This window comes from Silurus aristotelis (genome assembly GCF_946808225.1).
Source record: "Silurus aristotelis genome assembly, chromosome: 18".
Taxonomy (NCBI): domain Eukaryota; kingdom Metazoa; phylum Chordata; class Actinopteri; order Siluriformes; family Siluridae; genus Silurus; species Silurus aristotelis.
The window spans coordinates 12882855-12908971 of record NC_139591.1 but is presented as its reverse complement, the minus strand read 5'-3'; the positions used below and the strand labels follow the sequence as shown (position 1 = coordinate 12908971).

The following is a 26117-nucleotide window of genomic DNA, read 5'->3' as shown; positions in this document are numbered from 1 at the left end:
AGATGCAGATTTGTTTTATATAAATTTGTTTTATGCAGTTGTAGTTTGAGTCTTTGAAAATATATCTGAAAATGCTGCAGTTTATTTTCCAGTCCAATATGCAGTTGTTTATTATTAAGATTTCTCATTTCTCATTTCAAAAGCATTAACATGAAAATAAACATAAGGAAAAAAATGTAAAACTCCAAGCAAGTAAATTAAACCCTTTTATTGAGAAATGACTGGATATTTCTGGATGAGAACATATGCAAAAATGTCTTCTTTTTTTTGTTGTTGTTAAAAAGACATCAAATCACTGAAGAGCAAGAGAACCCATGCTTTAATACTGACACTCAATTCACATAGATGTCAGGTCAGATGCATTTTTCTTTTCACCATTTCAATAAAAATATGAAAATGTTTGTTCATCTTTTTTGTGCATGGTGTGTCTCTTTATTAATATAAAAATGTATAATACTGATTGCAAAACACTTGTTTTAATTTACAAAAAATAATTGTAATAACAATTACAATCCATAATTATAACAATAACAATAATTATATTAAAAATGAAAAAAAAAAAAAATAAATCAAATCAAATCAAACAAACCAGTCAAAGCCATGTGGTCCTTCACTAACACAAACAGCAAGCGTCTTTTGTACTAATACCATTTTGGTATAATCTTTTTTTTTTTTCTGACATGTCAGTTTTCGGTCAGTCTGCATATATCAATGGTTCTTTTACAGTGTAGGTGGAAGCATAAGGATTATATGCTCTATGGTCAATCTGACACAGTGGACAAACATGAGGCTCATTTCTGGGTCATAACCTTGTGTTATCCTTTCTACTGCTGCCAAAGGAATGGCACGCATCCAAATATTCCACTCCTACCATTTCAGGAAAAAAACTCAAATGTAGGAGAAAACCTTTCAGCATTTAGATGAGGGAAAGAATCTCCCAGGGGAAAGAAATTTATACCCATTCTCAGTGGGCAGTCTGATCGTATGGGAACCAGGGCTACTCCCTGTAGAAGCCGTGGGAGAGGGGGCAACTCTTTTTGGCTCCATCTTCCTATGGCCATTGGGTGGGTTTTTAGAGCTGGGCTCCATCGACTGAAGTCCCATGTCTTGAAGTTCATGGCTGGGCAAGTTGTGATCTTTGCCATGACGGGGTGAAAGATTAAGAAGGCCTAGGACATCCCTTTGGGAGGCACTCAATTTTGCTCCGCCATGGAAGGCTCTCATTGGTCCAGACTGCTGCTGCTGAGCTGCACTGGCCCAAAAGGTCTTTAGATTGTGAATTGCTTGCACTTTCTCATCGATGGCAGCCAGTTTGAGCCGGTCAAGGTCGCCTGGGCTGGAACGTGTGGAGCCGGTGGATGAATAAGACAGGGCGGGAGAGGGTACGCTGCCTGCGGGTGACTGGTGGCCTGAGCTAGGCGAGATGTGCCCGCTGTAAGGTGAGCTGGGGTATTTAAGCTTCAACTGGGCATGAAGGCTGTCAGAGGTGGGTGATGGCTGACTGCCGTCCTTCAGGGATGTCTCTGACATGGCAGGACTGTTATAACCCGAGCTGATCTTTTGGAGCTTCTGTGATTTGATGCTAGCTCTACTGCTGGGTCGGCTGAAAGCACTGGTCTCTGAGCAGCGGAAGACAGTGCCTCCAGTTGGTGTTGGGGCATCACCTGGTCCTGAAATGCTGCCCCTCTGGAGTGTCTCCACTGCCCGCATGTGGCTCTGTGTCTCCTCTAGGATCTTCTGAGCCAGCTCCTGTGGATCGAGAGGTGCGGCAGGTGCGGGTGGGTGATCCTCCTGCGATTTCACTGTGCTGTCTGTCTCTGTGCTAGACTGATCTGACTCTCCAGTGTCTGAGTTGCCTGCTTTGCCGGTCTTCTGGAAGGGCGAGTTGGCACTGGGAATCAGGCTAGCGGTCTTCACAGGCGATGTTGGAGTGCTGACACTGCCTCTGGATGAAACTGATGCCACATAACCTCTACCTGCTCCCCCACGGCCAGTGCCACGCTGATGCCCCGCTGGTCGGGGAAGTGTGTCGCAATGAGTGCCTAGTGGCTCGCTACTGATGATGCTAAAGCCTTGATATTCATCCTCATCGTGCCCACGGGCAGCACCATGTGGGGAAGAGCGGCTACGCGGCACAGCCGACTGCCGCTGTGGGGTGAACAGGCTAGCATGGCGTGGACGCTGTCCGGTGACATCTGATGCTCCATCAGGCCGTGAAAGGAAGCTCATGGATGAGGCAATGGAGCTCAGGCTGTAGACAGAGATGGCGTCTGAAGCCAGGCTGTCAGGGCATGGAGGGGAGAAGGGTGGATTAGCATATCCCACAGGCAGCTGCTGGCATACAGACTGAGCTGAAGCCAGAGACTCCAGGGATGAGGAACTGTCCAGACTCAGACGCTTAGGAAGCTCAGTGGAGTCTAAAAAAATTAGGAACAGACATTTCTATTTAGCCATTTGTATGCAATATGCAATCAGTGACTCATGAGCACCTTTTAATCAGATGGGTTAATAAGCAGATGATGAGTCTTACCAAACAGGGCCAGAAGAGACTGTAGGGCAAAGTGCATGGTGCGGCGGTTTGCTTGCTTCCCAGTCTTTAGCACCACCTCCTCCTGGCCCACCTCACACAGGTCAAATCCTACGATAGAAAGGCAGAACAAATGAGCTAAAGTGCTTGGGAGAAAGACAGAGAGGCTCCAAAGTCCATACTTGGAACACACACATGACACAGAATGTAACCTGATAAAGCTACAATACCATAACCTCACATACTTCAGACAGCATGTTGAGTCTGCTTCAGCACTTACCCAGAGCAGCCAAGAATTCATGACAGCCCGGCAGCCTCCAGAGCTGCACGCTGATGGACACCTGGATGGGGGCCAGTGAAAAATCCTGCTCCTTTTCTCCAGACTGCAGTTGGACCAGCACCTGGTGAAGCTGCCAAGAATGATTTGTACATTTAGAAGAGGGTCGTATAACGACTGATCAGAAACAAGAAATACAAATTTTACTGCAGAACTAGATTTATTATAATTATTATTATTATTATTATTATTATTATTATTATTATTATTAGGTATGTTTAGAAAGGCAGGTCAATGAAGCTGAGTGCGATTATTGAAAGCACTTACCATTCCCACTACATTTTTAACAGCCTTCAAATGGCAGGTTAAGAAAAAGAGAAGAATACAGGATTTAATGGCATGTGAAGCAAGCATTAGTAACTGCACAATATGCATGCAAGCCTCTGAAAATACTGCTCAAGATGCATGTAACCATAAAGACAGCTTTCATATTTGAAGCCATGTATGTTGTGTGTAGTGCTGTGCTCTGTTGCAATGCCTCACCCTGCTGATTAGCTGCTCGCCGGTTTCAGAAGCTGTAATGAGCTTGCACAGGGCCTGGAGAGCAGGAGGGGGCAGACCTGAGGACACACAGCAGCAGAAGGCATTGTGATTTCTCAATCTAAGCATATTCAAGTTACCAACGTGTTTCCACCTTTAGTCAGTATCTCTCAGTGAGATGTTCATTGAATAAAATGTAAATCTTTCTCAATGAATAAGTAACCTTCAAATGTCAGTGATGTCCGTTCCTGAGAAGATTTGGTGTGCATTTATGTTTTACACATGTAATTTTCTCATCATCGATGTTCTAAATACTTTTTTCAGCATCCTCCCCTTTAACTATAATTATAGTGCTTTACATATCAGACCATGCAGCCATCAGAGATCCACTGTTGGGCTGTTGAGCCCAACAAAATTCAATGCATCGGAAACAAGTGTGTGTCTGATAAATAAATAAAAAAAGTACAACTGCATAGTTAAAGTGTGTGAAATATAATTATGTGTGCTGATGCATAAAAAGCTTTAGTACAGTACATTAGTTTTATTTGTAGGCTATCCCTGTTGAGGGCTTCATATTTCCAATACATAAATGAAAAAAACAAAAACATTGTCTCATTGTGACCAGTTTAAGTCTACGATGTGCAAACATACAGTACCTAGCAGAGATTGCAGGGTGGCGCTGCACTGTTGGAGTCGATCTCCAGGATCTGCCATAGGGAAAAAAACGGCACCTCCTGAATCCAACCTGAATCCCACAGCACTGAGCAGTGCCTGCCAGCCTGGGACGCCCCCCACCTTGTTCTCCACGCTCTGCTGAGACGTGTACATGGAATTGCGTTGACCACTCTGAATACGCTGCAGCGATTTCTCAACCTGGATGTGAGAGACCAGGAAATTCAGAATTTTCTAAAAATATGTTATACATGGAAGTCAGACTTTCTGCTGCTGGCTGAAATACAGTACTCAGATTTTTTAAATGAAATAATCAAGCATGAAATGATAAATGAAGAAAACCAGGAATTGTTTTTTTTTAATTTTGTGTGTGTAACATTCTGGCTGAGATATTATGATTCATCACACGTTCTAATACTATGATGCTTTGTGCGTCTCTCACAAGATGCAGCAGAACCCTCAGGGCATCTCTGGCTTTGTCTGGATACTGCAGGATCTCAGCCAGGGCTTGGCTAATCAGAGACGAGGGACTGTTCAGCTTCACATCACTGCCAATCAACATGAATCCTATGAAAAGATGCAAAAAGATGAGTGGTTTTTGCTATAAAGTCTGGGATAAAAATGATCATTACAGTGGTATGGTGTGTATAATATCGTGGCCTAACCTGCCCAGTTGGAAGGATGAGAGAACTGCTTGCTGCCCTGAAGCGTTTTCATGGCGTCAGCGAGGGCGGCGCTGGCCTTTGTGCCGTTCAGCAGGGCTGTGTAGAAAGCGTGGACGAACATTTTGGAGGCAGCTACAGGCACAGGCCACAAAGAGACCAGCACGCACTGAGCGCCTGCGGCTAGAAAGGCGCGAGTCAGTCCCACCACTCCGTCTGCTGTCACCTTACAATCTGATTCCTGGTAGGAACTGGACAGATCACCATTAACATTAGACGCTGTGCAAGGCCATTAGCTGATACAGATGAAGGCATTTCTAAATTGTCTGTAACTCAACTGAGAACATGAGAAGCAGAGCATGGCCAGTTTAACACAAACTGTGTATGTAGTGTATGGGTGATTACACAGAACGATTTTACTGCTTTCCTGTATTAAGAAAAGCATTTAAAACACATTTACTTTGATACACACTTAGAAGACTAAGTAAGAAGAATACTCTACATTACAAGTTAAAAAAATAGTAAAACAATACATACAGTATTTAATATATGATATAAAGCTATTTGCATTTTCATTCTCTAACACAGAGACAGACTAACCCCAGCACCACGAGTTTGACAGGCATTCGGAGGTCCAGGATGTCTGCAGCTGTAAGCAGAAACTCCTGCGGTGGCGGGCTGTCACACACACTCTCGGCATCGCTAGCATCGTCTTTGATACTGTAGTTAGATTTCAAGCTGCTCTCAGTGCCTCCAGCTGCCCCGCCTGAAGTATTAGCACCATGCCCAGTGCCTACATCCTGATTGGGTGATAGCACCAGAGCTGCCAGCTTCCAAGAGACATGTGTGGCAAAGTGGGCACACTCAGCTTGGCTCAAGGCACTCATGACCCGCTGTTTAATGGCATTAGGACCGGTTAAAGGCTGACAACCCAACAGCTCCGCCACCATGTGGGCCTCTTCTTCGGCAGAAGGCATCGGACCCCAAAGCCAGCGCTCCATTACTGAGGCAGGCAAGCGAGGATTTCCTACCACCACTGCAGAGCTGCCCCCTGGGCACAACGCTGGGCCCGCACGCCGAGGATGAACCTTAGGAGAGAGAGAGAGAGAGAGAGAGAGAGAGAGAGAGAGAGAGAGAGAGAGAGAGAGAGAGAGAGAACAAATACAATTATCATCAATGTAAATTATTGCATTTCAAATTTATTTACAATAATTTGAACTCAAAAGTTTTTAAAGACTGGGAAGCTCAGTTTAAAAATTCTCATTAATTTTTGTATTTATATTATATATTATGTATTTATGTGCTGTTTATGTTGTATAATTATAGAAACCTATAGAAAATAGAATAATAAAATAATGGTTCTTCACCAAGCACTTTCAAAGGCAAAACAATAATATGCCTAAATATATTGTACCTTATATCACAACGAGTAATAGATATCTGACCTTGGCATTTGCCCCCAGGCTGCCGATGGAGGGCATGGCTATAAGGCTGAAGCGCTCGTACAGGTACTCATTGGAGGAGCTTCCTTTCAGCAGAGCAAACGGGATGAGATAGAGCTCGCCTTCGAGAACCAGCACCAGCTGCCTGTGCCGGCCTACCGGGCCGCTGGAGTGCATCAGACCCTGGAAGAGGCAGGGATGGAGAGACAAAGAGAGATGGAAAGAGAATAAATATTATATAGGATGCCATTTGGGATTTTAGCTTTTTTTTCCAAATTGATGCCTGATGCTGGATTTATCTCAATGATGTTGTGTAGCATAAAACAGGCCCATGTACTGTATCTATATATTGAAGCAACACATGAAATTTTGTGGTAATCTAAAAATCTATTTAAGAAATAAACAAGAAATAAACATGAATAAATACAAACAAGAATAAGTCCCATGCTGCAGTGCCTTACCCCCTCCATAGGAGCGATGAGAAGGTCATAGAGGGCACGAAGGGGAGGCTTGCTGAGGGTACTGGAGCGTCGGGAGAGAGAGGAACTCCCCTCTTTCACTGGAGACACCGTGTTACTGAAAAGACTCGTCATACTCTGACAGCTCCTGAGGCAAGGGATCACACACAGAACATAACACACCGTGATGATTAGGAAGCAGCATAGACACTCTGCTATATATGTCGTACTATACAGACATGCCACTAGATGGCACTGTGTATCTGTGCAGAAAGCGAATAAGTGCTTGCAGAATTTTAAAACCCCACCACACCACTCTCCAGGAGATAAACATGATTTGTGGTGTACTGATCATAATTTAGTTTCAAAGGATTTGACTTATTATTTTTTTTTTGCTAGTATTTTTAGCCTATGTGTATGTAGATTTTAAAAAAATATAAAGTGTTTTTTTCAAATCTAGAATCTGCATATAACGTAGACAGGATTAATGAGTGTTTAATAAATGCATATGGTTTGTATGCAGCTGATCAACTAGAAAAATAATTGGATTATTGAGCTGCGACTTGGAACCACAACAGTCTTAGTCACTTCTAGATAGATTAGGAATGATCACTGGCAGGTTCCTCTGTCTGAAAAAGCAGGAACGGGGGTATTGATTGTAGATGTCGCCTCTGTGCTAATGAAGCCAGAGTGTTCATAACTCCACAGCGTAGCAATGAGCACCTCAGACTCATTACATTAAAAGTGATTTTCTCATTAAAATATGGTATAGACAATGCTTCACAGAATGTTCTCACATTCTCTCACAGTCTCCCCCCCCCCCTTTAGACAAGTCTTTTAAGTGTTTTTTCTTCTTCTTTTTTTTATCCCAGTCTCTTTTTTACACTCTTTAAATAAATGAGGAAGTGCAATAACCAGCTGAGTGGCGAAATTTACCCTGACACGGAGTCCCCTAATGATCAGCCTTGACTGGAAACTTCATCACTGAATCATTCTACACTTAGTAGCAGCTCAGGCTGATCAGATTTCAGGCAGTCGGATTTGAGAATTGAACAGCATTGTGATGTGAATGTGAATTGTTATATAATTCACATTCATATCACAATGCTGTTCAATTCTCAAATCTGACTGCCTGTTAAAATCTGATTTCATATATTACCATTTCTGTAATATAATACTAATAACAAAAAAGTACACAAAAAGAAAACTAAAGAAATATGTAAAAATTAACAAAAAAAAAGTCACTACATGGTTAACATGCACAACCTCAGAGAAGAATACTGATGCCACTGAATTGCTCTTCACTATCTGTTATTTGTATGTTAAATTCTTTATGTGCAGTATGTACAGTATATAGATCCTATGAATTAAACAATGAAGGCATCAGATCTGTAAGGATATACAAATGTTGTTAAAGTTTATTAAAACTTTCAATATTAAGTGATAAATTTTCGCACTGATTGTATGTACAAACCAATGGGTCCAAATCAATTTATATGTTATGTACCATAGCCACACCACATGTCCAGCACTAATGTCTGATTTGTGTGAAATTTATGCTTTGGGCTAATTAAATTCACACCAAGTCATTTAAGAACAATATTAGCAATAACATCTGATCAGTCACTGAATACAGCAAATGACCATAAATTGTAGGCTTTTTAATATTAAAAAGATTTTTTTTTCTGCATACATAATTTGACATCTCTTCTTAAAAAAACAAATATATGAATATATTTAACATACTTTCTAATGCAGTCTAGGTTTTTTAGCAAAGATCAATCTCCCTAAAGATGTCTAAGGTTTGCTAGTTAAGTGTGTAATTTTAGTGGACAGCCAGAATTTACAACATTATAACTAGATGAAGGGTTTCCCCAGGCGCCACATATAAAAATGTCATTATAATTTAATAATCACAACTTGTTCTGTAATTCCCACTGCCACCCATTGCATCCATTAGCCTCCACCACTAAGCTTCAGGAATTTCTGGTTGTGTCTGCACATCTTACTGATGTTTGGTTTAGAACTACGCATTATCCATACTTGTGCAATATTATTATAAACATAAGGAGGGGAAGAAGAAAGTCACTTGAAATTGTGCAGAGATTGACATCTACATTCTGTACTGAAATGGAAACGTTACAAAAGGAACAAGTACTTGTTCATAGAAATGATTTAATGGTTTTGGGTGGTACTGAAAAAATTTATTGTGAGCCTGTGTAGGTCACCAGAGTTTATGACAAGTGAGAGACCACTGATGTGTGGACTCACGACCGGCCTCAGGTAGTACAACACTTCATCTTTTGCTGTACGCTGTGTGAGCAAGTCTCCATGATTGCAGGAGACATTGGGTATTATTTAGCATGACTCTTTTTACTTCTAATTAAAGTTTTTTTCTCCTGAAAGAATGTGCACTTTTATAGGTTAACACCCAATTAAATGTGGATGCAAACCAGATTACAGTGAAAATGTGCAGAGGTGGTAAATTAGCATGATTATCATAACTGAGACTATTTCTAACCACCGACCTTAATACATTTAGCTTTTATTAGATAGTTATTGTATCTTGCCTAATTTTTATACGGTATTACTGCCTCATAAACACAAATTTTATACAGTATTAAAGTATACAGTACTACAGTACACACACACACACACACACACACACACACACACACACACACACACACACACACACACACACACACACACACACAAAAGACCAAGCATATGAACTATGAATACAATGTTCATCATTGTTCAGTCCCCTCAAAACTGAAGAGTCTGAAGTGAATCTGAAGTCTGAAGTGACTGCTCACTTTACTGCTCTATGATTGTACCTTTGTGTGCACAAAGCATTTTGGTCCCAGTTCATACTACTCTATGTTCTCAGCTTGTCTTTGCTCTCTAAGAAAAATGCTGTTTAAAAGCCATAATGATATTTCATTGGGTTCCACTTGTACTCTAGGAAGATACTGTAGTAGCTCTTCTTGCCGTTTCACAGAGTACAGTTTGCAGTCTGCTTCGCTTTGACTGCCATCATTCACTGAAAACCACATGCAGATCGCAGTCTGGCTACAGTGTACACAAGGCTTACAAAATTACATCCCACTGTTTTTTGTTATCTAACCTGTTAAAAAGATTGTTTCTGGAAACCATTCTGAGGAAACCAGTCGGGTCAGTGACGGAGTTCAGCTTGTTGTTGAGCTCCTCAAACTGCTGGTCCAGTAGATCACCCGCCTCGCTCTCAGTTTCGCTGCTGGAGCATGCCCTGTCAAGGAGAAACACCACAATCCATCATCACACCCACACTTTCATTCCAGACATGGCATTTTTAAACAAACTTTATATTATACACTGCTACACAGATGGAGATCTAAAATCACTTATTGCTCCCTTGTAAATCTGCCTTAGTCTATGGATTTCCTCAGGTTTGCGCATTTCCTACAAGCAACATCAATTTTATAGTCAAAATGGCTGAAAAAAGGCCCTAATGTGCCAGTCAGCATTTTAATTATGCAGCTGACTGCAGTCTAAAGAGAACAGATCTCAACTGGCAGGAGAGACAGCGATAAAGAGGAGGAAAAGGAGGAAAACAGAGATAAAGAGCAGAGTAAGGTAGAGAGAGAAAGTAAGGAAAAGATTGTGTCACTACAGTCTAAGACACAGAGCTGAGTCACTGCTGCATTGTACAATTCTCCCTTTAACTTCAAATCTGTTAATTTACTATAATAACTCTTTTGATAAAGAGTTGAGCTGCATGGTAAATATCAGCCCACTTCCACATACCACACAAAACGTATCCATTTGCAAATGTGAGTTGGACAATATATGATAATGTATTCATGTTTTTCCTGATGCATATAAAAGTATTGCAATGTATCTAATAATCCATATGATTTTTTTCACTTTTCTGCTTGTTTTGTCAGCAAAAAAACTCTTGCTATAAGACTACATCTACGAATGAATTGAAGTCATAAAGAAATTATGCGCATTGAGGTATATAATAGCACACATTGTATTTTGAATATAATACATCATCCTGTCCATGTAAACCACAATATAGACAAAAGTCCTAAAACTGCCCATCACCCTATGATCCATAAATTCACCCAAATATAATGTATAGACAAAAGTTTGTGAAAACCCAAGCTTAAGATTCGTATGTGGTTTTTGAACATCTCATTCCACAGTTAGTCTCCATTTGCTGTTATAATAACCTCTACTCTTCTGGGAAGATGTTCCACTAGATTTTGGAGTGTGCTTATGGAGATTTGTGCTCATTCAGCATCAAGGGCATTAGTAAAGTCAGGAATTAATGTTGGGTGAAGAGGCCTGGGTTTTCAATTCATTCCAAAGGTGTTCAGTAGGGTTGAGCTCTATAGCGGGCTGCTCAAGATCTTCCACTACAACCCATGTACACCATGTTTGGGTCTCCTAGTTCAAGTCACCGGAAAACTGAATTTTACTACAACGAAAGACATCCTTTATGATTGCGTGCCTCCAAATTTGTGGTACATAACAAAACATGTTATAAATACATTTCAACATACATGCATTCTTCTTCTTCTTCTTCTTTCAGCTTTTCCCATTAGTGGTCACCACAGAGGTTTATCCGTCTCCATACCCCCCTGTCCTCTACATCTGCCACCCCAACTACCTGCATGTCTTCCCTCACCACATCCATAAACCTCCTCATTGGCCTTCCTCTTTTCCTCCTTCCTGGTGGCTCCATCCTCAGCATTCTTCTACCGATATACCCCATGTCCCTCATCTGCACATGTTCAAACCATCTCAATCTCGCCCCCCTTACCTTGTGTCCAAAAAGTCCTACATGCGCTGTCCCTCTAATAAACTCATTTCTAATCCTGTCCATCTTTATCACTCCCAAGCAAAACCTCAACATCTTCTCCACCCACTCCACCCTGCCTGCACTTTTTTCTTCACTTCTCTAACACACTCTTCATTACTGTGCACTTTGACCCCAGGTACCTGAATTCCTCCACCTTCACCACCTCTTTTCCCTGCAACTGCACCACTCCACTGCCCTCCCTCTCATTCACACACATGTACTCTGTCTTACTCCTACTGACTTTCATTCCCCTTCTCTCCAGCGCGTACCTAAACATGTTTTATTCTATAGAATTTTTAATTCTGGATTTTGATTGGCTGGTTTTTACAGAAGCTTTATGTAAAGACATGCAATAAAAAATATGTAACTGCTAATATTTGTAATTATGTGTCATTTGTAATGATAAGACAGAGAAAATCCTCTACTTCATGTTGGGATACATATAAACATTACTGATTATTCTGCTGTAACGGCACATCCAAACATTTTTATCTTAAATGCAACTGGTGTTAAAATGTTCAAATTAAAATCGCAGCTTGCAAATTTACACCAAAATGCTTAACAGAAAAAAAACAAGTGTTGCTCAAATTATAAATACTGCAAAACTACTTTCATGCTAGTTTTCACAATAGTATATGTGCTAGACTGAAAGTACTGTTACATTCTTTTAAGGTTCAGTAGAAAAACTCACTGACTGTATTACCTCCATCTCAGATTAATTTGTGTGTGTGCGTGTGTGTGTGTGTGTGTGTGTGTCTGTGTGTGTGTGTGTGTGTGTGTGTGTGTGTGTGTGTGTGTGTGTGTGTGCTGACAGAGCACATGGTGGTTGGTCCCAAAGTACCAGGCGCCAATGTAAGCTATGAAAAAGGAGTAGATGAGTGAGGAAAATATGACTGTACTGGGAAGAAATACATACGGCTCCCGTTTCTGTGTGTGTCAGAGTGTGTGTGTCAGAGTGTGTGTGTGTCAGAGTGTGTGTGTGTATAGTTGCAATGCACCTTGAAGAGAAAAACACCCATAGCTTGTTTTTAGCAACAAAAGCTCTGTGCATTTCTTTTTCTCTATACTAAACCTAAACCCCCCCACACACTCTTCAACCTTCATTATATTCATACATATAGAAGGGCAATAAAATACACACACACACACACACACACACACACACACACACACACACACACACACACACACACACACACACACACACAATCTGCTCAAGAATAATATGCAAACATTTAGAAGGGCAATGACAATCCCACACTCAAACTTGCACACACGCGCGCATGCACACACTCGCGCACTGACGCACACACACACACACACACACACACACACACACACACACACACACACACCTTTTCATGTTTTCAGCCACAACGGCACTGTGCATTTTTTTTTTTTCTGCACAGACCCGGACACACACGCGCACACACACAAACTCTCTCTCTCAGCATCTGGAAAATGCATGAAGCTATTGAATGTGCAATGTTGCTGCGCTCAGAATGCATTAAGATGCAATGAGGAAACGCAGAAACAATTTCACACATGATGAAAATACTGCACACACTATCAGAGATAATTAAAAACGAGTCATTCTGCAGCAAGCGTACACGGAAATAAATTTGTCTGATTAGCTGTAATGAAAAAGGAAAACTCTTTCCTTCTGATTTGAGCAGATAAGGCGAGTATTTTGCGATGTATTGGGTTAACTAGCTCTTATCTGCCCATATTACAGCGCCAAAGCGCTTTCATTTACACCTAATAAACTCTAACAACTGCAGATGTGTGCGGATTGCTGAGCTGGAATTACTCCCTTAATTAACATGTCGAAACTGACAATAACATCTCAGATTTACTTATTCACATTGAAAATATGCAGTTATTCAGGACTGAGGAAACGAGTTGAAACTAATTTGCTTAAGAGCTCGACAAATAAATCATGAATGATCTGGTGATGATAAAGACTGTAGAGGAAACACGTAAACATGCCTCAAAAACTCGCATAGTCGTGTTTTCATTAATGAGAAGATCCAATTAAGAACTACTAATGAGTCTAAAAATGAATGAAATCAATAAATATAGCAAGATTTTCTTTAAACCGGATAATAAGCAAAAATAGTTACTGCTACATATTCTACTACTTTAATTACTATTACTTCAATCACTACTACTACATCTATTACTATTACTACTTCTATTACTTCTACCTCTCTTACTACTAGCACTATTAGTACTGCTACTACAACAACTACTACTATTCTATTACTGCTACAATTAATAATACTAGTATTAATACGTTTACTTCTACTACTAGATCTATTACTATTGCTATCACTACTACTCTTGTCCTATTAATACTACTACTACTACTTCTACTACATCTATTACTATTACTACTACTGTTTATACTGCTGTTTTTTTTACTTCTACTATTATAATTGCTTCTGTTATTATTACTATCATAACTACTACTTTTACTATTTTTAGTACCACTACTCATGCTTCCACTGTAGTTTCTATTGATACTTCAACTACTATTATTTCTATATCTGTTGCTTCTACTTCTGTTACTAGTAAACGTTTACTGTTACTACTGTTACTACTTGACTTATCATTACTACTATTCTTCATTATACTACAACTACTACTAAAAATACTGTTGCAAAATTAAATCTTTTTGCATTTTACTGATATTTTAAGATTTGCAGCATGTCGATTTTATGTGCACATATTAATATATGTGTATTATGCCATTTTGCAATAAAGGATTATTAGTTAATGTTTATAAAATTAATAATCAAGTGGAAGAAAAAGCTCTAGAAGATACAGCACAGCAGGTCAGCAGTCCTATATGCCATTTGGAATACTTAACTGTTCATTCAAATATAATTTCTGTATTGGTTTAAACTTTCTTTCGGCTTCTCCCATTAGGGGTCGCCACATTTATCCGGGCTTGGGACCGGCACTAAGAGTGCACTGGCTTGTGCAATCCTAATGGCTGGGGTTGGTTCCCTGACCGGGGATCGAACCCGGGCAGCAGCGTTGAGAGTATTGGGTTATTTGAGTATAATAGAGGTTATAATGGGGGCCAATTAATTTGTATTAGTAAACTAGTAATTTAAAAAAGTTTGAAAAAGGCAGTTGGAGAGTCATAGTTTTGATCAAAATATTTTGAAAATTTAAAACTTTATTTTTTTGTGCAAGAAAGAATTTGCCAACTTGCACTTCAGTTAAGCGCCAACATAAACAGGCCACGAATTACATTTCCAGCTTCAGTGCTGTTTTAAATAATGCAGTGCAATAAATGTGAACAACAATAATAATACTGTGGAAGTAATAGTAATAACGATATTGACAAATAATGAAAATAATAATGAGAAGAAGAGAAGGTAGAAGAAGAAAAAGAATGCAGTAGCAATTATTATTATATTATTATTATTATTTATTATTATTATTATTATTATTACTATTATTTATTATTATTATTATTACTATTATAGAAGTTTTTAATTCTTAAAATGTATGTCAGCAGGGTGTGCCTTTACACACATCTTTCCAAGTCAAATAATTTCATTATTAAAAGCTTAATAAAGCAAAAGAAAACGTTTTCTTTCTAGTCTAGAATTCATGAATGTAGAATTGGCTTCATCTAGTAATATTTTCAGACTAGAAAACTATATTTAGCTGCTTCATTTAGATTATTGCCTGTCTCTATTTTACTGCCTCTACTAGCAGCACTGGCAATAAATGACCACGGTATATAGAAAGATTTGCTTACGTACATATATCAACAAAAATCAACATCAGCACATAAATTAATGCAGAAAACATTAAATATTAACTGGGCATTAGGTTGTGTAATAGATAGATAGATAGATAGATAGATAGATAGATAGATAGATAGATAGATAGATAGATAGATAGATAGATAGATAGATAGATAGATAGATAGATAGATAGATAGATAGATAGATAGATAGATAGATAGATAGATAGATAGATAGATAGATAGATAGATAGATAGATAGATAGATAGATAGATAGATAGATAGATTATTCGCACCCAGCCCTTACTTTCTACTCTATTTCTTTCTGCTGAATGGGCAAACTTCCACGGACTACACAATCAAAAGGAAATCACCACACCCATTACAGTTCAAGCCCTAACTTACAAAGGCTGTGATTAAAACGCATTTTAGGAAAATCCTTTACACCTCATCGATAAAGTGCTGCTTTGGGGAAAATAATCAATGCTAAAAAATCAAACACCGTTTAGAATCAACAATTTAACAGAGATATAATACAAAATGTGTTAATTGAAAAAGAATTACGAGGGAAATATCAAGGTCCGTGACGTCGGAGTGACGTGGGGCTGCCTTCCCGTGGGCTCACCACCTGCAGGAGGGACCGTAAGGGACGGTGCTGTAAGGATTGGGCAGCAGTCGAAGGCGGGGGCCTGCTTAGACTGATACTGTACTGTAGAAGGCAGCCTTTGGGGAGCAATTAAGAAACATATTTGCAGAAGCTCATCAGGCATTTTGGCATAACACTGCATTGTCTGGCTACTGTTAGCTCACTAGAATGCTGTGTTGAACTACACAATTGATGAGCTATTGCCCAATTATATCTAAATGAACTCTGAGATTATTAATAGAGAGATTATTGTCTGAACTAGATGTCTCTTTTTCAATGTACCTGCAACTTCTTGGGGTCTAAAAACCACCAAAATACGGGAAAAGGCAATTTCCACAAATACTCACTTTAAAATAAACCTGTGTACTTTAGGTCACGAACTTATCAGTGAAACCGGATGCCCCCCCGTCCAGCTGTCAGTGCTTATTTCTCAGTGTGTGTGGTGAGAAGTGGCCCCTGTGGGATAAACTTGCAGCACATACACAAATACACAGTGCTCCATCCTGCTGCACTTACAACCTTCATCTGATATGACTGCATCCTTTTGAATGTATTTTAACGCTCACAGATTCATACCCCAGAAGTGCAATGGCTGTAGGTATTCATTACTTTGTATTCCTCCTTTCACTATTCGAATATTGATCGGAGATTATTCCTTAAATGCTTTTTTGATTTTGAGGCATGTGGTGCTGTTTCAATGAAGAACAGTCAAATAATCTGTAATATTTAATAAAAAAAGTTGAGACTAACAGTCTATTATTGCAAAGACGACCTCAATATGACCTCATGGTAATGACCGTGCACTTACACTGCAACATCAGATACAGAGTTCCTCAATTCAGAACTGAAATTACATCCTTCTTTTTGTTGATTCTTAAGCCCAAATTACATCCAAGGATTAATGAGGTCACATCCGAAAAAAACCCATATTTCCTTTAAAGGCTGTGTTGTGATTTGGTCACAATAAGCCGTTTTTACATTTTTGGATTTTCCCAACATGAAACCTTATGAACTGGCTTTATTGAAAATGAGAACATACTTCCAAAAAATGTATTGCTTTGGAAACAAAGCACTAGATCTGTTTTATATTAAGGCAGACATTCATCATGCCACTGCAACCTGGTGATAGATGAACCTATCTATCACTCTATTGCCAGACTGTCTGGCTCGTCTAGGGTGCTCACCTGCTGTAGTAGGCATCCACTCCAAGAGCTTCTCTTGCATTGGCAATGTGCTGCTCCAAGGACAATGCTCCACCCCCTTGCATGGACACGGCCCCAGCCTCCTGGAAGTCAGATTGCCCGCTTTCCGAAATCCCATCACCGAGATACACTTCATGGAACTTGAGAATTCCTGTCGAAGAACGGCCAACTGACTTACCGCAACGTGTGAACATATAAAATATCATTTTATAATATTTTGCAGTAAGCAGAAATAAATGTGGTGTACTCTCTCTGGCTCAGTCTATGAAAATCTCCTTGCTGTAAAGGTCATGGATAACATAAGAACCAGAAACTGATTAGACAGAGTAGTATTCTTGCTTCCTTGGTTTAAAACACCGAACTTCAAATAGTAAGTCATTTAACTGAAGGACAAAGTCCATCCTGTAAGAAGCTGCAGAATAAGAAATAGAACGAGTTCAGAGCGAATAAATAAACTCCCACAGCTGTGTCTCTGTTTGTGTGTAGTGTAATAATAAGATGTCTGTTTCAGGCATTTGTGTGTGTGTGTGTGTGTGTGTGTGTGTGTGTGTGTGTGTGTGTGTGTGTGTGTGTGTGATATGTGAACATGTGTGAATGTGTATATATGTGTACGTATCTTAGGGAGAGAATGTGTGAGGAATAGGGAGGCAGGTGGCACTGCCGCTCTGCGTTAATTCACAGCTTTTTACTAGTTACAGCCAAGCAGCAGGCAGCAGACAATGAGCTGCAGGGAACAGGAGGTGTGAGGGATATGGCTGCTTCACACAAAATGTTCAGCTCTGTGTACATGTGTGTGTGTGTGTGTGTGTGTGTGTGTGTTGGGGGGGGACAGACAGGAGCTCAGCATGTCTTCAGTCTAGGCTCGGTTTTTTTATCCGACTGTGTATGCTGGGTCTGTCTCACACCTCTGGCTCTCATACAGAGACCCAGCTATCCACTTAACTAAGCACTCTCCCACCTACCCAAAGCATCCATACAGCCATTAATCCATTTATCCACCTATCCAACCCTATTGATGATTCTAATGATACAATATATCAATCTGCCCTCCCCACAATCCACACCCCTTATCCAGTCCCCAGTTCATTCGCCTGGACCATCCATACATTCAGTTGCCATGTAGTCACTTGCAGCATCCATACCTGCTCCTAGATTCCATTATCTCTCCACCCACCCAGTCATCTATCGCAGTGGTCCCCAACCCCCAGGCCGCGGATCGGCACCGGTCTGTGGGTCAATTGGGACCACACAGAAAGAATACATAAATGTATTTATTATTTGATTCTGAACGATGTTTTATTTTGGAAAATTATTGGATTTTCTCCGCCACATCTATCTATAACTCATTCTTAATGCCTGTTGTGGTGCCTCGGTCACATGTCTTACCTACATCCACTACCTTCTTAAAGGGGCTGCGGCCGCTAACACATAATACATTACAGCTAAATTGAACCTCCCAAACGAGCAAAATGAACAAAAAACAACACAGTGGGTACACGTTTATTATTATATTTAGAAAATACCAGTTTTTTTGCCGGTTGTATCATTTTATTTTGTTGTAATTATCCGCCACACCTTAAAGGCCGGTCTGTGAAAATATTGTCAGACATCAATCCGGTCAGTGGCGCAAAAAAGGTTGGGGAACACTGATCTATCGCATTCACCCAGTCATCTGCTCACCCACCTATTAATTCACTTGTCTAATCCAACTCTTGGATCTTTCATATGGATCTTTCATACAGCCTTTTCCACCCACTTCACACTTCCCACCCAACCAATCATTATAATCCCAACCAATCATCCAACCATCACATTTATATACACCATATCCTAATTACTAGTTGAGAATTCCATTTTTCCTATCACATACTAGATTTTTTGAAGGAAAATGTGCAGCAATCCCTGTGCAGCACACCGTAGACTCTTAGGAAATAACAGTCTGAATATTTTCAAATCATAACTGCTCTTATCAGTTCTCTTACCTGAACCTGGGGCCAGCAGCCAGCTGTACAGGTAACCAGCTGCCACTGAGTAGTACAGCACCAGAGCACGCTGACTGTTCACCGTGTCCAAGATGTGCTCCACAGTGACGGGTGTGTACGGGTCTGAATCCTGCTGGCCCGTCTGCCGCTCCACCAGCAGGTCAGCAAATGCCCGCGTCCGGCCACGCTCAGCCACTGCCAGTGCTTCATCGTGGTGACCTGAGATCGTCATAGACTCACATTAACACCGTAGCCATGCTGATCTCGCATCTTGCAGATCATTTCACCCTTCTGTTCTGTTCGTTATTTTGCCAGTAAGCTTCTTTGTGCTCTTTGCCAGAACCCACTGACCCGGTCCATGTCTTTAGATGTTACAGCAATATAATTGTATTATATGATATATTATAGATACCCTTGGAGTGGACGCTTAGTACAGCAGGTGAGCATGCTGCGCTGGTTGGATGTATTCCCAGAAACAGATAAACCCTCGTGTTCTGTTTACTGCTTAGCAATGGTTGTCTCGGGAGAGCCACTTTGATTTCTTATTAAACACCCTTAATAAAAAATTTTCAATTTAAACAATATGTACACAAAACCCTTAAATAACAGACAAAATGAATGAAACAGGGACATTTATTTTAATATTTAGCTGCCTTTTTACAATTTTATCTTTATTTTTTACTTGGTAATCTCGGGTCATAATAATCTCTACACAATAATACAAATTCTGAATGTTTTCTGAACGAAATTGAGCTGTACATTCTTCTGAAAACAAGTACTTGAATGCAAGTGAATCGGAAAGTCAGACTGAACCTAATATCAGGACTGATTCTGTATACTTGGAGTTCAGCATTGATACGGTAAGAAAGCTTGGTTTTTTTGATTGGTAAAACTCAAATGTGTTTTGATTAAACATTTTGTTCATGAGTCTGGAAAGGGCATGAATTTATGATGAGCCTGCATTACTCCTAATAACATTAAGCAGAGCAAACGCTTCATGCTCTTTATTTAGATTTAATGAGGTTACTTCTCCGAGCTGCGGCTTTCATACGATTTGCATTCTAGTGCCGGTTTTTAAAATGAAATCTTCAAAATGAAACGCATCGTGCGCTTTTCATATGCATGTTGACTATCTAAATATTTTATACAGTACAAATAGTGTATGAAAATTTTTGTTCTCTCTATAAAAATAACACATATTAGTGTTTATTTTTTTAATAACTGAAGGTCATTAGAAATTTCTGGATCCTGTGCTGTTTATTCCAGAGGTAATTCAATGTTAGAAGCTGGCACAATGCTTGATATACTTTATTTTGAAAACACATTACAATATTTTATTATATAATTTAATTATAATATACAACTTTGGAACAATGTCGCATCTTGTGCTGAAAACTACACTTATTGGGAGAGAAGATTCAAAACAGGGCCTACCAAGGCTGACGAGGACCCTCTGGAGAGCCTGGTAGGAGGAGGTTTGGAGGTCGAACAGGGACAGTTTGTAATCGGTGCTGTGTTGAGCATCATGTCGAATGGTTTCGAATAAAGCTGACGCACGATACAACTAAAGGGGAAAAGAACAAAAAACATATATATATCCCTTATTTTTTGGTGTATAATATCCTGTATTAAAAAAAACCCAAAAAAAACAAGCACACCCTTTGCAAAAATTTCACATTGGAAATTGTCATGGAAACCTCAGAAGAACATTTTTCCGGTTCCCTGTGCTGAACAGCAGGTGGCATGAGACCTCTATGATTAGAAACCCAAGCTCCTATGTTGCAACAGGCTTTCTGTATTAAGAGAATGTCCTCACCCTTTCCCTCTCCTTTACCTTCCTTCAAAACCTACAAAATGTAGAACACTTCATTTTCACAAAAGAAATTGCACAACAGAAGCTGACTGTCGATCCAGACAGCAATTTAAACCTGTTGGGGCCATCAAAAACGTGAAAAGGAGGAAGGTAAAAGAAGAATGTTTGTAAGAGGAAGTCTATAAGTGAATAGAGCTCGAGACATAGGCTGCTGTTTGTTTGCGCTTTAGCGCCGGTCTGTTTTTCATTTAACGTGACGAATAAAGAGGCTCTGTACAGTGTGAATGGCGCACTATTTTTCTATAATTATTCCTTTCCTTCATTCAGACAGAGAGATGGAGCCATTGTGTCTCTCAGACACACACAAACACACACAGACACACACATACACACAAAGCGACAATAAATGTCAGTGTTGGACTGTTTTTGTGTGCACATGTATTCAGATTATACAAAGTTTTAATTTTAAAGTTTGCACTTTTGTGTGTTTAAACATTGCGATTGCATGACGAGAGCGTGTCCGAGTTGCATGTGCTTGTGTGCACGCTGCCTAGTGGAGCTGCAGGAGTGGAATGCAGTGTTCTTTTCGTCAGCATCCGCCAAGACTAGCCTGCAATCAATTAAGAGTGGAATGCTTCTGCAGCACACAAACCCACATACACAAACCCACATACAAACTCTCACGTTGCCTGTGATTTACCCGGCCCAGGTCCAGAGATATCTATCCGCCTCAAACACACACACACACACACACAGCAGAAGAGGTAGCGACAGCTTTACTTTCATTACTCAACACAAAAGATTGTTGCTGGTGAATTCTTTCAGGTTCATGTTAGGCCCATTCACAAAGACTGCACACATTCACGTAAAAAACAAAAACAAAACGCTTTTACAATTTGCTTTACAATTTATGACAAAACCTCCTCAAACAACATTACACACATCATCTCACAGACCTCCATCTCCAGCCGAAGCAACAATGTAACTACATTTTATAGTTGCGCTGCTTTCTGGAATTAATTTCACGAGTTTGAGGCCACTGAATTTTTTTTCTTCTTCTTTGAAACATCAGTGTAACTGTGTTAACAATGTCTCCCTATGGAGTCATTGTGACACAACTTTAATCTAGAATACATAAGAATATGTAGAGCCAACTAGCATTTTCAGGCTATAAATGGTAAACAGACAACAAACAATTCAATATAAAGCTTTAATGATTGGCAGGAGGTAATGTTTTAACAACATTTATCAATCGATTTTAACAGAAAAAGTCCAACACTGCAAGGACATCAACATGAACATGTATACTAAAATGAAATGCGAATAAACAACCCACACACACACACTAATTATCCAGGTTAGCAAGACCACTCCAAAGTACTGGGAATTTAGTTTAAATGGCAAGCTCACATGGGAATTCTAAAGTGGGCAACAATATTAATGGTTACCTCACTGACTAGTCAAGTTAACCAGACATCCTCAACAGCATCGACAATTTAGCATCCTAGCAAGCTATAAGCAGTAACATGCATGTTGTCCTCTGTTAGGATTGCCTCGCATCAAAAAAACTGTCTGAGGAACTTCGATCATTTGATTGAACTGCAATTAATGATCATCGACTAATCATTAACAACCTGAGTGCAAATGTCTCCTCTGGATTTGTGCATTCTCTCATGCAGTGCACTCATGCGATATGTGACTGACAGCACAGAGTAATGACCCTCTCAACTGCGTCTAAAGGACGTCCGTCCCCACCGACGAGGATGTTTCATTTACAGTCAGGCTGCATGATGATATAAACACTCTAGCTTCCGAAGTAGCCACTTTCCCCAAAGACACTCAGTACATGAGTAAGTACACTGTCATCTTACGCTCACAATGCTGGCAGAAAAAAAAGAACGTCATCATATGCAGGAATCACAGTGCTCCCGAAGGAGCTCTTTCAAACCTTACTAGGCAGGAGTAGACTACTGCAGAGCCAGTGCAACTCCATCTGGCTTCCTAGAAAATGGAAACCAACGCAGCCTGAAAGCAATCCCAACCTCTGCCGACCCTGTCCGACCCTGTGACATCCAAAACTGAACGGCAAGAAAGCAATTCTAAAATACTCCAAAGGAATAAAAAAACAAAGCTGGAGCAGGTCAAGTTAAAGTGAAGTTGTGCACGTCTTCAAGGGAGGGACGACCGACTCGAAAAATGTTTCACAACACAAAATAAAGCAAACCCAGGAGCTTCACACACTGAACAGGAGATGTGTGCTGAGTGCCTGCACCGAGAGCACTGGATCAATTAGGGACTAAGTGGGAGGGTGTGGAGTAGCTTGCCTTCCTGTTCATCAGACTCTGCCTCGTAGTGTATCTCTTAAAATCATTGCACTGCTGGAGACAATTCAACAAAAATTTACAACACACACAAATATACACACACAGGCAGTGTGACTTCAGGCAAGTCATTACATTACACTGAGAAGATCTAATTTTATTTGAGTAGGGTTATGGCCACTTGAGTCAAATCAGTGAAGTCAAACAGACCTCTAGGCTGGTTTTATTTCTTTGTGTGTGTGTGTGTGTGTGTGTGTGTGTGTGTGTGTGTGTGTGTGTGTGTGTGTGTGTGTGTGTGTGTGTGTGTGTGTGTGTGTGTGTATGTGTGCCTGTACCTGGTGCTGGGCCTCCTCCAGGTTACCGCTGGCCCACAGTGAGAGACCCAGACGGTGACGGATTTTGGCCTCATCTTCACGCCGCCCCAGCTGCTCTGCCAGACGCAGACCTGAAAGAGATAGAAAAACAGTGAGACAGACAGACAAACAGACAGAGACAAAACATTCACACACATTTTCACACACTGCTATTGTGGACCATCTTTCCGACTTGTTTAGTATTTAAAGGTGTAAACGTGTGATCAGATATAAACAGTACATTGAAGCTGTCAGCCTGTCCCAGTTACTAAACACACCCAAACACGTAAAAAAAGAACCTGTCACAATAGATTTTGCTAATCATATTTCAATACAGTGACAGGAACAAGGTATACTCTCGTTCGTTTTTTATATGCTTTTATTTAGCAAAGCCTAAATGATTATTGTGTTATTCTCACAATTGTATATAAACCAACAATTCATTTCAGTTGACAACAACAACAAAATACACAAATACACAACAGATTTCAATAGGTAGTAATTTTTTCCAAAAAAAAAAAAGTAAGCCAACATTTAAGCAGGATATCCTGGTGAGAAAAAAATAATACATATACCTGTTTTTTTGTTGTTTTCACAAACAATAAAAAACTAATTAGCAGCCAGGTGTTACTACTAAAATACACAAAATCAGTCACTCATCAAGAAGAGAGAGTACCTCTGTAAAAGCAGAATTTTGGACAGTTTGGTGTTCTGAAGCACTTAGGTATGTTTAGCACATCGGTATTGCCTTTAGAGAGACAACTGCTGCTGCTTGTCAATCTGGCCAGAGTTATAAGGCCGTCTCCAACCAATTCCGCATTCACCATTTTTCCCGTGAGAAGGGGAAAACAAATACAAATGTTTACAAATACAAACGTACAAGACAGTTGGCATGATTCTAACTCCAAGTTCAGATTATTTAATGCTCAACAATCTAAAGAAAGCTACACTTTGTGACCTACAGGCCATGGTAAGCACATTAAATGCTTATGTTCAAAAAAGTGTATGGCTGCATTTTGTTTACAAGATTGGAAATTAAGGACCACAAAAGTATCCTTTGAGCAGCTGAGACCAAGGTGGAAATGTTTTACATCATACGTAGCACAAGGTTTGACAAAAACCAAACACAGTCACCTCATCACATACACAACATACCACCTATAAAGCAGAGTGGTGGAGAGGTGATCATTTGGGATTGTTTTCAACCACGGAAAACTTGGAGTCATTGAGACGAAGATGAACTCTAGCCATATGTCCAGGAGCTTAAGCTGTGCCAAAATTGGTTCATGTTACAAGGCAAGGATCCCACACCAACAAATTCAATCTAAATGGCTAAGGAAGGAAAGCTCGAGATGGTAAATGAGACAAAAGTCAAAGTTCTTAAGAAGGCCATGCAAAAATAAATGCCTGCAAACAGGGCAAGTGTGGGAGAAGGTTTTCATTCCAACCAATCAAGGGCCAAACCTGATAGTCATTGAAAATAAAAATCATTAGATTTAAACAGGTAGAATTTGGTGCTGACTTGCTTGGGCGGACCAACACCGGCCCTTTGTGGAAAAGATTGGACACCCCTGCCCTAAAACATCAAAGAACTGATGCAATGTTGTAAAGGAAAGTTGGACAAAAAGTCTCCGAAATGATGTGAGACATTGAGAAACTTAGAGGAAAGAGGTACTAAAGATTATTGCTACTAAATGTGGTTTTACATGTGAGGAAAATGACTACCGTATTTTCCGGACTATAAGCCGCTACTTTTTTCCCCACACTTTGAACCCCGCGGCTTAAACAATGAAGCGGCTAATTTATAGATTTTTCAGTTTTTTTTTTCCGGTTTCACAAACTTCAAGACAAAAAAACTGAACCCCATAACATTAGACCAATGAAATTGTGGACGGGTTCAGGTGAACCAATGAAACTCTTTATATTAAATCAGATGCGCTCCCACTGAATCGGGCCGCACCACATCATAAATATGGATGAGGTTCCTCTGACGTTTGACCTGCCGCTCACTCGGACTGTCTACAGGAAATGCGAATCATTCGTCACGCTGAAAACGACCGGGCATGAAAAAACACACTTCACCTGTGTTCTGAGCTGCACGGCATCAGGAGAAAAGCTTCACCGATGATGATTTTTAAACACACGACGATGCCAAAAGAAAAACTCTCGAGAGAAATAGTTGTGAAAGGAAGGAGGAAGACAGTGAACAATGACTTTCTTGGTAGGCTACTGTTTAGATACAAGCCGTGTAACAGACGCTGTCTTTCAATAAAGCCTGTGTAAAGTTTATTAGTTTCAATGTAGGCTTATAGACAGATGCGGCTTATTTATGTTCAAAATAAAAAAAATTCTCAAATTCAGTGGGTGCGGCTTATATTTGGGTGCGCTTAATAGTCCGGAAATTATGGTAGATAAATAAATCTGTTTTTTGTTGTTGTTGTTGTCCCCTGTAATTGTTTATAGAAGTTGGTGAGTGCAATATAGTTGTTATTTTTCTGTGTAGAAATGTTAGTGGTAGGTACTGTGGGCCGTTTCAATGTTATGAGTCAAATACAACAAGGCTTCGAGCCAAATATGGAGTGTGACATGTGTGTGGTAAAATG

General features: G+C 40.0%; 1 protein-coding gene across 6 annotated transcripts in view; it reads right to left on the bottom strand.

The window, feature by feature from the left end:
* Window positions 1-193: 193 nt before the first annotated feature.
* The window catches only part of ttc28 (tetratricopeptide repeat domain 28), a 235723-nt gene continuing 209799 nt past the window's right edge, over window positions 194-26117 (bottom strand). For 4 of the 6 annotated variants that reach the window (XM_083569228.1, XM_083569229.1, XM_083569231.1 and 1 more), the window contains 16 exons: window positions 23497-23606; window positions 20462-20591; window positions 19028-19246; window positions 17028-17196; window positions 9709-9849; window positions 6582-6726; window positions 6124-6303; window positions 5279-5766; window positions 4682-4929; window positions 4459-4583; window positions 4001-4217; window positions 3348-3424; window positions 3132-3155; window positions 2808-2937; window positions 2531-2638; window positions 194-2417 (listed from right to left, as the gene is read on the bottom strand). In XM_083569228.1, coding sequence (XP_083425354.1) covers window positions 910-2417; window positions 2531-2638; window positions 2808-2937; window positions 3132-3155; window positions 3348-3424; window positions 4001-4217; window positions 4459-4583; window positions 4682-4929; window positions 5279-5766; window positions 6124-6303; window positions 6582-6726; window positions 9709-9849; window positions 17028-17196; window positions 19028-19246; window positions 20462-20591; window positions 23497-23606 — 4019 coding nt within the window. In that variant the 3' untranslated portion in view covers window positions 194-909. The remainder of the gene's footprint in view (window positions 2418-2530; window positions 2639-2807; window positions 2938-3131; window positions 3156-3347; window positions 3425-4000; window positions 4218-4458; window positions 4584-4681; window positions 4930-5278; window positions 5767-6123; window positions 6304-6581; window positions 6727-9708; window positions 9850-17027; window positions 17197-19027; window positions 19247-20461; window positions 20592-23496; window positions 23607-26117) is intronic. The other 2 variants (XM_083569230.1, XM_083569233.1) reach the window with 1 other exon arrangement.